The sequence below is a fragment of the Clinocottus analis genome, unplaced genomic scaffold, assembly GCF_023055335.1.
Source record: "Clinocottus analis isolate CAN_PGR_092001 unplaced genomic scaffold, fCliAna1.0.p SCAF_35, whole genome shotgun sequence".
NCBI lineage: Eukaryota > Metazoa > Chordata > Actinopteri > Perciformes > Cottidae > Clinocottus > Clinocottus analis.
Window position 1 is genome coordinate 651958 of NW_027176098.1, and position 13335 is coordinate 665292.

At 40.2% G+C, this 13335-nt stretch overlaps 3 protein-coding genes across 3 annotated transcripts in view; 2 read left to right on the plus strand and 1 right to left on the minus strand.

Moving 5' to 3' along the window:
• LOC137799449 (zinc finger protein 260-like) overlaps positions 1-4195 on the plus strand; it is a 4570-nt gene extending 375 nt beyond the window's left edge. Inside the window, exons 1-2 of the mRNA XM_068596247.1 lie at positions 1-127; positions 2613-4195. The exon at positions 1-127 is cut by the window's left edge and continues 375 nt beyond it. Coding sequence (XP_068452348.1) covers positions 1-127; positions 2613-3823 — 1338 coding nt within the window. The 3' untranslated portion in view covers positions 3824-4195. The remainder of the gene's footprint in view (positions 128-2612) is intronic.
• A 472-nt stretch (positions 4196-4667) lies between these two features.
• LOC137799450 (zinc finger protein 260-like) lies at positions 4668-7759 on the plus strand. Its single transcript, XM_068596248.1, has 2 exons — positions 4668-5167; positions 5894-7759. The coding sequence occupies exons 1-2, from the start codon at positions 4975-4977 to the stop codon at positions 7054-7056; spliced, it is 1356 nt and encodes a 451-aa protein (XP_068452349.1). The 5' UTR covers positions 4668-4974; the 3' UTR covers positions 7057-7759.
• Positions 7760-8738: 979 nt separating this feature from the next.
• On the minus strand, positions 8739-11883 carry LOC137799451 (zinc finger protein 260-like). The gene is made up of 2 exons (XM_068596249.1): positions 11384-11883; positions 8739-10570 (listed from the first exon to the last, which is right to left on the minus strand). Exons 1-2 carry the CDS (start codon positions 11574-11576, stop codon positions 9423-9425), a joined length of 1341 nt encoding a protein of 446 aa, XP_068452350.1. The 5' UTR covers positions 11577-11883; the 3' UTR covers positions 8739-9422.
• Positions 11884-13335: the final 1452 nt, after the last annotated feature.

A 13335-nucleotide genomic window follows, 5' to 3' on the forward strand; every position in this document is an offset into this window, starting at 1 on the left:
TTTGGGCTGTTTGAAAGAACGATAGCAGAGTACGAGGAGGAACTTTCTAGTTCAAAAGAGGAGAACCAGCGACAACGGAGACTACTGGACGCTGTTTTCAACCCGGAAGTCCGGATCCAAAGAGCAGGTTGGTTCTGTTTGTTCTCACTTTACACTGATGGACCAGTTCTGAGACACGATGACTATAAAGCTTCCTGTTGATGCCGTTTACAACTTTATCAACACGTTGAGATAACAGTCCAAGAATATCACACTTTCTACTGTACTACATCTCAGAGGTACATATTGTACTTTCTACTGTACTACAACTCAGAGGTACATACTGTACTGTTTTACTGTACTACATCTCAGAGGTACATACTGTACTTTCTACTGTACTACATCTCAGAGGTACATACTGTACTGTTTTACTGTACTACATCTCAGAGGTACATATTGTACTTTCTACTGTACTACATCTCAGAGGTACATACTGTACTTTTTAATGTACTACATCTCAAAGGTACATATTGTACTTTTTACTGTACTACATGTCAGAGGAACATATTGTACTTTTTTACTGTACTACCTCGCACAGGTACATACTGTACTTTTTACTGAACTACCTCGCACAGGTACATACTGTACTTTTTACTGAACTACCTCGCACAGGTACATACTGTACTTTTTACTGTACTACATCTCAGAGGTGCATATTGTAGTTTTTACTGTACTACATGTCAGAGGAACATATTGTACTTTTTTACTGAACTACCTCGCACAGGTACATACTGTACTTTTTACTGTACTACATCTCAGAGGTACATATTGTACTTTTTACTGTACTACATCTCAGAGGTACATATTGTACTTTACTGTACTACATCTCAGAGGTACATATTGTACTTTACTGTACTACATCTCAGAGGTAACAATTCTCCCTCGCACTTCACTCCAGGGAGAAAAGTACTACGCTGATTGAAGGACAAAGGCGGATCTGCTAGTAATAAAGTGTGATATGTTGACTGAGGACAAAAAACAAAACACATGACCCAGAAATCAGATTCAATCACTGTTATTGTGGCTAACTAAATAACACAACGAACAAAGGATTAACAACAGCGACAACGCTCCTCAAAACCCAACTTAATCCCCAGTCCCCGACAGTCCCGCAGTGAATCTGCGTCTCCCGGTGGAGACTCCTGTCACCTCAAGAAAAAAGTCTTTACTTCCGCGTCGGTCGGAAACGGGGCGCCGCGCCGCGTGTCCTCGCGCCGCGTGTCCTCGCGCCGCGTGTCCTCGCGCCGCGTGTCCTCGCGCCGCGTGTCCTCGCGCCGCGTGTCCTCGCGCCGCGTGTCCTCGCGCCGCGTGTCCTCGCGCCGCGTGTCCTCGCGCCGCGTGTCCTCGCGCCGCGCTGCGCGGTCCTTCGGGCTCACTGTCCCGGTCCGCGGCGCCGTCCTCCGCGAACGATCCGCAGCGCGGTATTTATAATCCGTAATTCCGTGTATTCCGTGTGGCAAATCGCGTGGCAGTCGCCGTCCAGGGCTCTTTTCAGCTGACAGCTCGAGTCGTCTTTACGTCAGTGTCACGTCACCCCAAAACAAACGACACCTCTCGAGACGCACCCTTTCGGTCCCGTTATATACCCCCCCCCCCCCTCCTCCCGCCGCCGCCGCCCCACAGCTGATCAACAAAAGTAAATACTAATAGCAAAAAAAAACATGATCCTATTGATCCGTCTCTTTTAGGCCCCCGATAAAACATGTCACAGCACTCATTTAAAATGAAATAAATAAACAAAAGGTACATTTCATTACGTGCAGTGGTTAAAGGAGACCCCAGTGATCTTTACAACATATTGTACTTTTTAATGTACTACATCTCAGAGGTACATATTGTACTTTTTTACTGTACTACATCTCTCAGGTACATATTGTAGACTTTACTGAACTACATCTCAGATGTACATATTGTACTTTTTACTCTACTACATCTCAGAGGTACATATTGTACTTTTTTACTTTACTACATCTCAGAGGTACATATTGTACTTTTTAATGTACTACATCTCACAGGTACATATTGTACTTTTTTACTGTGCTACATCTCACAGGTACATATTGTACTTTTTACTGTACTACATCTCAGAGGTACATAGTGTACTTTTTACTGTACTACATCTCACAGGTACATAGTGTACTTTTTACTGTACTACATCTCAGAGGTACATACTTCATACAGACATTAATACAACTGATAGCTACTTCAATACATATGGCACAACATCATAGAGCGCAAATTGAACATTATTGTGTTGTTCCGGACCTTCACATGAGAAAATTCTCAATCACTTGACCTCGCTGAACTTTAGTTAAATACCCCTGATATATAAATATATACTTCTTCTTTTACTATATTAGCTACACATGACCTTTGTTGGTGTACTAGAGGTGAACTAAAAGCAGGAGTGGTTCAGTCAATGCACCACAAGTTGTTGTGTGTTGTTTACGACAGCAGCGGCATGTTTTTATTTAGGGTTCATGCTTCTCTCAATTACAACTAAGTCACTGCTTTTTAGTGATAAACCTCTTAAATAATAGAGACGTATGAAGGTATTTTATTATTCTCCACAGACGTCCAGCAGCTGTTGATTAAAGAAGAGGTTTCCCTTGAACATCAGGACCGGAGCTCCAGTCTGGACCAGGAGGACCCAGGGCCCCCCCACATTAAAGAGGACCAGGAGGAACCAGAACCCCCTCACATTAAAGAGGACCCAGAGCCCCTCCACATTAAAGAGGACCAGGAGGACCCAGAGCCCCCTCACATTAAAGAGGACCCAGAGCCCCCTCACATTAAAGAGGACCCAGAGCCCCTGCACATTAAAGAGGAACCAGAGCCCCCTCACATTAAAGAGGACCCAGAGCCCCCTCACATTAAAGAGGACCCAGAGCCCCTGCACATTAAAGAGGACCAGGAGGATCCAGAGCCCCCACACATTAAAGATGAACAGGAGGAACTCTCGACCAGTCAAGAGGGAGAGCAGCTTGAAGGACTGGAGGAGGCTGGTATCAAGTTCCCATTCCCTCTTGTGAAGAGTGAAGATGATGAAGAAGAAGCTCAGTCCTCACAGCTTCATCAAAGACAAACTGAACAGATGGAAACAGAAGCTGATGGAGCGGATTGTGGAGGATCAGAACCAGACAGGAAGTTAGATCCAGAAAGACATCTAGGATCAGATATCGAAGACTCGTCTGAACCTGAGACTGATGACAGTAGAGATTGGAAGGAGACTCAGGAACCTGTAAGTGATGTGAACTGTAGTACTGGAAATACATCAGTCAGCTCGCCTGAATGTGCTGGAAGCTCTGACCACAAGAGACCTCTGAAGAGACGCACTAGAGCCAAAAGAAGAGTGAAACCATTTAGTTGTTCTGTATGTAGTAAATCATTTTTACACAAGGGACACCTGAACGTTCACATGACTGTCCACACAGGAGTGAGAGCATTTAGTTGTTCCGTGTGTGATAAAACATTTTCACAAAAGGGAACCCTGAGCGTTCACATGGTTGTCCACACAGGAGTGAAACCATTTAGTTGTTCTGTGTGTAGTCAAACATTTTCACGAAATGGACACCTGAAACGTCACATGAATGTCCACACAGGAGTGAAACCATTTAGTTGTTCCGTGTGTAGTCAAACATTTTCACAAAAGAGAAACCTGAAACGTCACATGAACGTTCACACAGGATTGAAACCATTTAGTTGTTCCGTGTGTAGTAAAACATTTTCACTCAAGCACACTCTGAAACAACATTTAAAAGTTCACAATAAAGAAAAAAAATAGTTTTTGGAGTTTGCTCAACAAGATTTTCTCGTCTCTGATATTCCTCTCATAAATAAATGAGACATAGTTAAACACTTAAAGTTCAATAAAACATGACTTTGTTTTCTATGTTGTTTTGTAAATGTTGTGAAACAAACAATCCTGTGATTTACAATCATTCTCCATTTGTTCCTTTTTAGCCATAAATTTGATCTGCAGAATAATTATTTTCTAAAGGAAGTTCAAAGAGAGGAATCTACCTCATGAAGAGCTGGAATGTCTAAGATATCCAGGAGGTGGCAGTGAAAGATCACTAATGTGTCACCACACAGCAGTGCAGTAACGCTCCAACATGGTGTTTAACATATATTATGTTGCATCCCCAAAGTTGATCCACACAGGTCAATTTGAATGTAGAAATACTTACAAATACTCATCTTGTACTTAAACTTGTGTCATGATGTTTGTGTTTCTTGAAGTAAAGTCAATGTAAAAGTTGAGCAAAAAAAACCCTCTGATAAAGACCATGAGATCTGGCTGCAGGCTTCAGATAAAAGTGAGTAAGCAGTAGTGGAATTATTATTTTTGTTCCAAAAATAGCTAAAGTTTCATTTTTTGGGGGTGACTGTTTGATACCCAAACAGTTTTGTGTGTCTTTAAGATTTGGTTTAAGAGCTCACTGAATGGAAAGCGTGATCAAGGTGTGAGCGCCCGGTGTGTAGATGTACATCTCAAAGTAGTCAACTATCGCAGAGTAGCAGCCCTGACGGAGTCGAACACACGATGTTTTCAGTGCAGATATTCTGATGCTTTTATTTTGAAGGTGACGCCGCAAGCTGCAGCGGACCCGGATGTTGTTCCCTGAGCAACATGGCGGCTCCCGTCAGCAGCAGCAGCAGCGTCTCGTGGCTCGTTGATAAAGAGTCAGGTAGCTCCTTCAGTCCTGATCCAGCAGAGTCTCTGGAGGTCTGAGAAACCTTCTGAATGGACTTCTAGACGTTCACCTTTGTTCCCGGATGTTGTTCCTGTGACTCATCTCCCGGTAGCCTACAAAGATCCTGAAGCTAGCTTAGCATGCTGGAATCAACACAGCTCATCAACACAGCTCGTCCCAGTTTAACGGAGAGGAAACGGGCTTTGTGACGCAGTTTGTGACGAGAAAACGTTTGAAAATGTCTAAAGTCCAAATGCTGAGAACTTTAGTCAACCAGCGACTAACTGCGGCTGCTGAAGAGATATTTGGGCTGTTTGAAAGAACGATAGCAGAGTACGAGGAGGAACTTTCTAGTTCAAAAGAGGAGAACCAGCGACAACGGAGACTACTGGACGCTGTTTTCAACCCGGAAGTCCGGATCCAAAGAGCAGGTTGGTTCTGTTTGTTCTCACTTTACACTGATGGACCAGTTCTGAGACACGATGACTATAAAGCTTCCTGTTGATGCCGTTTACAACTTTATCAACACGTTGAGATAACAGTCCAAGAATATCACACTTTCTACTGTACTACATCTCACAGGTACATACTGTACTTTTTACTGTACTACAACTCAGAGGTACATACTGTCCTTTTTACTTAACTACTATATCTCAGAGGTACCTGTTGTACAACATCATAGTGCGCAAATTGGACATTATTGTGATGTTCCAGACCTTTGCATGGAAAAGAAATGATCTCTAACTTGACCTCGCTGAGTTGAATTTGAATACCACTGAGATATATATATATATATATATATATATATATATATATATATATATATATATATATATATACACACACACACTTCTTTTTTTACGACACATGACCTTTGTTGGTGTAATAGAGGGGAACTAAAAGTGGCCGGTCAGTAAAGCAAGTTACAGTTGGTGGAACATGTAGTCTCTGCATCTGCTACTGAGGGTCTGTCACTGCCGGTGGGGAGTGGGTCAGTCAATGCAACACAAGTTGCTCTGTGACGTTTACGACAGTAGCAGCATGTTTTTATTTAGGGGTCATGCTTCTTTCATTTACAACTAATTTACTGCCTAAATAATAGAGACATTAATACAAGATTTCTCAGACGTATGAAGATATTTTATTATTCTCCACAGACGTCCAGCAGCTGTTTGTGGTTAAAGAAGAGGTTCCCCCTGATCAGCAGGACTGGCGCTCCAGTCTGGACCAGTACGATCCAGAGCCCCTCCACATTAAAGAGGACCAGGAGGACCCAGAGCCCCTTCACATTAAAAAGGACCAGGAGGACCCAAAACCTCCCCACATTAAAGGGGAACAGGAGGACCCAGAGCCCCCACACATTAAAGAGGAACAGGAGGACCCAGAGCCCCCACACATTAAAGAGCACCATGAGGATCCAGAGCCCCCTCACATTAAAGAGGATCCAGAGCCCCCCCACATTAAAGAGAACCAGGAGGAACTCTGGACCACTCAGGAGGGAGAGCAGCTTAAAGGACTGGAGGAGGATGGTATCAAGTTCCCATTTGCTCCTGTAAAGAGTGAAGATGATGACGAAGAAGAAGCTCAGTCCTCACCACTTCATCAAAGACCAACTGAACAGATGGAAACAGAAGCTTATGGAGCGGATTGTGGAGGATCAGAACCAGACAGGAAGTTAGATCCAGAAAGATGTCCAGGACAAGATACTGATGAGGCTGAAGACTCGTCTGAACCTGAGACTGATGACAGTAGAGATTGGAAGGAGACTCAGGAACCTGTAAGTGATGTGAACTGTAGTACTGGAAATACATCAATCAGCTCGCCTGAATGTGCTGGAAGCTCTGACCTCAAGAGACCTCTGGAGAGACACATTAGATCCCAAACAGGAGGGAAACCATTGAATTGTTCCGTGTGTAGTAAAGCATTTCTACGAAAGAGACACCTGAATGTTCACATGGTTGTCCACTCTGGAGTGAAACCATTTAGTTGTTTCTTGTGTAGTAAAACATTTTCACAAAAGGCACACCTGACCGTTCACATGAATGTTCACACAGGAGTGAAACCATTTAGTTGTTCCGTGTGTAGTAAAACATTTTCACGAAAGGGACACCTGAACGTTCACATGGTTGTCCACACAGGAGTGAAACCTTTTAATTGTTCTGTGTGTAGTAAACCATTTTCACAAAAGGCAAACCTGAAGGTTCACATGAATGTTCACACAGGAGTGAAACCATTTAGTTGTTCCTTGTGTAGTAAAACATATTCACACAATCAAACTCTGAAACACCATTCAAAAGTCCACACGAGAGAAACAAATTAGTTTTTGGAGTTTGCGCATCAATCTTCTCTCGTCTCTGATATTCATCTAATCACAAGTGTATTGATGAGAGCATCAGAAATTAATGAGACATAGTTAAACACTTAAAAACTGTCGAGCTGATACAGACTGCAAAATGAGTTCACTCAGCTAAGATGAAACCACATCAATTTAAATTCTGTCGGTATTTGTTTTGTATTATATTTAACCTTCTTTCTCTTCAGCAACATTTTCTCTCTAGTTTAAATTCATTACTTCATGATGTAGTTTTACTGCAGAAACTGCAGTTTTGTTCCATAACTGAAGAATGACTAAATTGAGAAAAGAATCGTAGTTAATTATCTGATCCTTCTTTCTTTTTCAACTTCATCCTCTACTTTTTTTGAGATTTTGGGAGTGTGTTCTTTGTTTTAGAACGTGAATGTTTAACATCCTTTTTTTGCCAAACTTTATCTTTGAATTACGACTAGTTTAATAGTTGTAATGAAACAATAATCTGTTCTAATTGTTTTCATGGTGGCTCTTAAACAGTTAAAGTTCAGCCAATGTTTTCACAAAAATTACTTCAGTTCAATGTTGTACTTCCATATTTGCTCCAGTGTTTGTAGCTAAGCTGCAGCAGCTAAATCTGTTAATGATTAATGGTTGTTAATAGAAGTGAAATGTGAATGAATTGCCTTCATTAATAAAATATATTGTTCACTGATATGATTTACTTTTTTTATAATAATCAAATGAAGTTAACAAATATTTAGCATATCTTTGTGATTACTTGCAGGTTATGACTTGGCAAAATTAAATAACCTAAAAATTGAGTGAAATGTCCATTGAATTTCCCTTAATTCTAAAAGAAATGTGGGTGAATTACAGAACTTTCCTTTTTTTTTCAAAATAATGCTTGTTTGTAACTACTGTTTGAAATGTATTTCAAAGCTAAAGTAAAGGACATGTTTACTCGATGTGACTGTCCTGCAACAGGGTGGACATTTTAGTCCATCATATCTGGAGCTTGACCAATATATCATACATACCTCTGAAATATGTGTCCGCCTTGCTGTCGTCAGTGCAAGTTGGACAAATCTAACCAGCATGCATTGTGCGGTGATGGATTCTGCACAGGACTGACTCATCTCGAATGAGCCTCATAAAACAGCGTAGACATGCTCATTTGGTCTCACTGACCTCTGCCAAGACAAGATGGCTGCCACGGTCTTCTCCCTGTTCAGAATCTCTCTCCAATCCTTCAGGAATCACCAAAACAAAAGGCCGTCCATTTAAGGTTAAACCATTGCTCATTGCTGGGGGGCGTTTCCATTTTCTTGGACATTTTTGAACTTGTTGTAGTTAACGACGTGAGAGCACAACACACGATGATTGTTTTCTTTTGTGACCAAACAAAAAGTGTATTGATTACAACGAAAAAACAGATGGAGGAATTAGAAGTAGGGATTGGAATAATTACATTTTCTAAGAGTAAACGTGTCTTTTACTTTTGCTTTACAATACATTTCAAATGGTATTTACAAACAAGCATTCATTTAGAAAAAGCTTTTCTGTGATTGAAACCTATTTCTTTTTGAATTAAGAGGAATTTTGAGGGACATTTTACTCAATTTTTAGGTTATTTCATTTTGCTAATTGAAAACTTGCAAGTAATCACAAATATATTGTTAATATTTGTTCATTTCATTTAATTATCATTAAAAAAATGAAAATCATATCACATTTCACCTAATAATTATAAATGGAACTTACATTAACAACCATTAAGCCATTGATCATGAACACAGATCAAATAAGTACAACATTGAACTGAAGTAATTTTCGTGAAAACATTGGCTGAACTTTTCACTATCAAAACAATTAGAACGGATTACTGTTTCAATACAACTATTGAAATAGTACCAAAATAAAGTTTCATCAAAAAAGATGTAAAACATTCACGCCCGAAAACAAAGGACAGAACCCCTAAATCTCAAAGAGATGCGATCAGTAGAGGAAGAGGTGGAAGAAGAAAGAAGGATGAGATAATTAACTACAATTATTTTCTCAATTTAGTCATTTTTCAGTTATGGAACAAAAGTGCAGTTTCTAGTCAAACTAAACTAAATCATGAAGTAATGAGTTTGAACTGGAGAGAAAATGTTGCTGAAGAAAAATGAAGTTAAATATAATACAAAACAAATACCAACAGAATTTAAATTGATATGTAGATTCATCTTAGCTTAATAAAGTTATTTTGCAGTCTGTATCAGCCCGAAAGTTTAAGAGTTTAACTATGTCTCATTAATTTCTGATGCTCTCATCAATACACTTGTGATTAGATAAATATCAGAGATGAGAGAATCTTGTTGAGCAAACTCCAAAAACTAATTTGTTTCTCTAGTGTGGACTTTTAAATGTCGTTTCAGAGATTGCTTGAGTGAAAATGTTTTACTACACACGGAACAACTAAATGCTTTCTCTCCTGTGTGAACATTCATGTGATCCTTCAGGTTTCCCTTATGTGAAAATGTTTTACTACACACGGAACAACTATATGGTTTCACTCCTGTGTGGACTTTCATGTGAACGTTTAGAGTTCCCTTATGTGAAAATGTTTTACTACATACAGAACAACTAAATGGTTTCACTCCTGTGTGGACAGTCATGTGATCGTTCAGGTTTCCTTTATGTGGAAATGTTTTACTACACAAGAAACAACTAAAGGGTTTCACTCCTTTGTGGACAACAGTCATGTGATAGTTCAGGTTTCCCTTATGTGAAAATGTTTTACTACACACAGAACAACTAAATGGTTTCACTCCTTTGTGGACAGTCATGTGATAAGTCAGGGATCTCTTGTGTGAAAATGTTTTACTACACAAGGAACAACTAAATGGTTTCCCTCCTGTTTGGGATCTAATGTGTCTCTCCAGAGGTCTCTTGTGGTCAGAGCTTCCAGCACATTCAGGCGAGCTGATTGATGTATTTCCAGTACTACAGTTCACATCACTTACAGGTTCCTGAGTCGCCTTCCAATCTCTACTGTCATCAGTCTCAGGTTCAGACGAGTCTTCATTATCTGATCCTAGATGTCTTTCTGGATCTAACTTCCTGTCTGGTTCTGATCCTCCACAATCCGCTCCATCAGCTTCTGTTTCCATCTGTTCAGTTTGTCTTTGATGAAGCTGTGAGGACTGAGCTTCTTCTTCATCATCATCATCATCTTCACTCTTTACAGGAGCGAATGGGAACTTGATACCAGCCTCCTCCAGTCCTTGAAGCTGCTCTCCCTCCTGACTGGTCCAGAGTTCCTCCTGTTCCTCTTTAATGCGTGGGGGCTCTGGGTCCTCATGTTCCTCTTTAATGTTGGGGGGTTCTGGGTCGTCTTGCTCCTCGTTAATGTGAGGGGGCTCTGGATCCTCCTGGTCCTCTTTAATGTGAGGGGGCTCTGGGTCCTCCTGGTCCAGACTGGAGCTCCAGTCAGGCTGCTCAGGGGGAACCTCTTCTTTAATCACCAACAGCTGCTGGACGTCTGTAAAGAATAATAAAATACATTCATAAGTAACTCTCATATCTTATATTAAACTCGCATAACTCTCTATTATTTAACTGTGTAGCTAATATGGTGAAAGAAGAAGTATATTTATACATGAGTTGTATTCAACTAAAATTTAGCAAGGTCAAGTTAGAGAGCATTTCCTCATGCAAAGGCTAAGCTAACAGTTGTATTAACATCTGTATGTAGGATGTACCTCTGAGATGAAGTACAGTAAAGTGTACAATATGTACCTCTGAGATGTAGGAGAGTAAAGTGTCACCCTCCACCCTGCTATAACGGCCTGGTCATTAAATCACAGGTCGCGGGTCCCGTATATGTGTGCAACCGCCACACATACGGGACTATTTTCTCTCGGCTACTGAAATGTGATACACAATGTTTGGTGGTAACAACTATTTTTTGCTGAAAGGCTGCTTTCATAATGTCATTGGTAACCATATTATAAAAGCAATAAGAGGCAGTACTGTATCTTCAATAATGTACGTCCGGCATGTCTAGACCTTTGAATTGTACATTATTGACTATACAGTACTCTTATCCCTTCTTGCTCAAACATGTACCTCTGAGATGTAGTACAGTAAAACAGTACAGTATGTACCTCTGAGTTGTAGTACAGTAAAAAGTACAGTATGTACCTCTGAGATGTAGTACAGTAGAAAGTGTGATATTCTTGGACTGTTATCTCAACGTGTTGATAAAGTTGTAAACGGCATCAACAGGAAGCTTTATAGTCATCGTGTCTCAGAACTGGTCCATCAGTGTAAAGTGAGAACAAACAGAACCAACCTGCTCTTTGGATCCGGACTTCCGGGTTGAAAACAGCGTCCAGTAGTCTCCGTTGTCGCTGGTTCTCCTCTTTTGAACTAGAAAGTTCCTCCTCGTACTCTGCTATCGTTCTTTCAAACAGCCCAAATATCTCTTCAGCAGCCGCAGTTAGTCGCTGGTTGACTAAAGTTCTCAGCATTTGGACTTTAGACATTTTCAAACGTTTTCTCGTCACAAACTGCGTCACAAAGCCCGTTTCCTCTCCGTTAAACTGGGACGAGCTGTGTTGATGAGCTGTGTTGATTCCAGCATGCTAAGCTAGCTTCAGGATCTTTGTAGGCTACCGGGAGATGAGTCACAGGAACAACATCCGGGAACAAAGGTGAACGTCTAGAAGTCCATTCAGAAGGTTTCTCAGACCTCCAGAGACTCTGCTGGATCAGGACTGAAGGAGCTACCTGACTCTTTATCAACGAGCCACGAGACGCTGCTGCTGCTGCTGACGGGAGCCGCCATGTTGCTCAGGGAACAACATCCGGGTCCGCTGCAGCTTGCGGCGTCACCTTCAAAATAAAAGCTTTGAGGATCTTCTGTGTGACTTTCATGGCAGACTTGATGCATAGAGCGCATTTGATCTAAATAATATGTCATCATTGTCATCTTAAGTTCGTGGTTGTTCACTTGGAAATTAAAGCTTAAAAACTATTTCCCAACAGAGATCCAAACATGTTCATTAACAGGTTTATAGAAATACACACGTCCAAAAACTGAATATGTGCATTTTAAATAAGTTAATAAGTCAATAATTAAGTGCATATAATTAAAATATAAAACAAAATACAAAAGTTGTATCTAAATAAAAGTTGAACTGTTGATATTTTAATAGAGTAACTTGAGGTACTGCTTCCTTCTGTTGATTCATAATTAAGTCATTTAAAATTAAGTTAACAATGATTCGTAATAATATAATAATGTGTTAATGGGCCTTTTTTGAATAAAATGCAATGACTATTTAACGACTTCTTTCACTAACTGAAACATCACATCAGCAGATCTGAAAGAAGATCAGGACCAGAAGCAAAGAAAGAACAGACTTGACCCGTTTGGCCTCGTTCAAACACAAACTCTGACTTCCAACAAGAGTCAGCGTGACCCATCCATGACTAAAGGTCAGGAAGTGAGTGTGTGTCTTTTTTTTGTATAATATTGGTGAACTTAACCACTTCCATTAGCTTCCTTTAGGACAGCGTGCTTCACAGGAAGTGACCAGCCGAGGGCAGTGTTGGTCTGCATGTTCCTCTCACAGTTTAATCCATCACAGTGCAGTCAGGACTCTGGTCCATTCATGGAACTTTGGTTTGTGTCCCGCTTCCATCATCAATAGACAACAACAACAACAACAACAACTCTTAACACCGTCATTATAATACTCAAGAACACTCAGATTCCCCAAAATGCCTCCTTGAGCAGTCAATAAGAACCTTTTTGGAAAAAATTAGGACCTAAAGTGGCCACATGCTGCCATTTAGCTCTAAAGTGGGCCGGACTAGTAAAATCACAATAATACTCGTGCTCACATCAGTTGCTCCTGTGGATCAATTGTTTGCATGTCTGTCTTTCAAACAGATGATCAGAGGTTCAAATCCCAGTTCCTATGGAAGCCCATTTTCTGACACACAAAAAAAAAATTAGGACCAAAAAAATTTACAAAAAATAATAATTAGAAAAAATTAAATTAAAAAATTTGGAAAAATTAAAAAAACAAAATTAGGATAAAAAAAAATGTATATATTTTTTTCGTTGTCTTTTTCTTGACTAGATAAAAGATAACGAAAAAAGAAAAAAAAAAGTTTCCTGTTTCATCCCAGGAGAGAAATGAGAAGTTGACTACTGACTACAAATGTCAAAATTAGTTACAGCCTAAATATAATTGTAGCTCATATTTGTACACACAAAGTACATTGTTGTCCTTC

Excerpts from the sequence above, each read along its gene's own strand:
- LOC137799451 (XM_068596249.1), bottom strand. The coding sequence starts at position 11,576 with ATGTCTAAAGTCCAAATGCTGAGAACTTTAGTCAACCAGCGACTAACT. Across the intron at positions 10,571-11,383 it reads AGTCCGGATCCAAAGAGCAG|ACGTCCAGCAGCTGTTGGTG; the intron begins GTTGGTTCTGTT and ends TATTCTTTACAG.
- LOC137799450 (XM_068596248.1), top strand. The coding sequence starts at position 4,975 with ATGTCTAAAGTCCAAATGCTGAGAACTTTAGTCAACCAGCGACTAACT. Across the intron at positions 5,168-5,893 it reads AGTCCGGATCCAAAGAGCAG|ACGTCCAGCAGCTGTTTGTG; the intron begins GTTGGTTCTGTT and ends TATTCTCCACAG.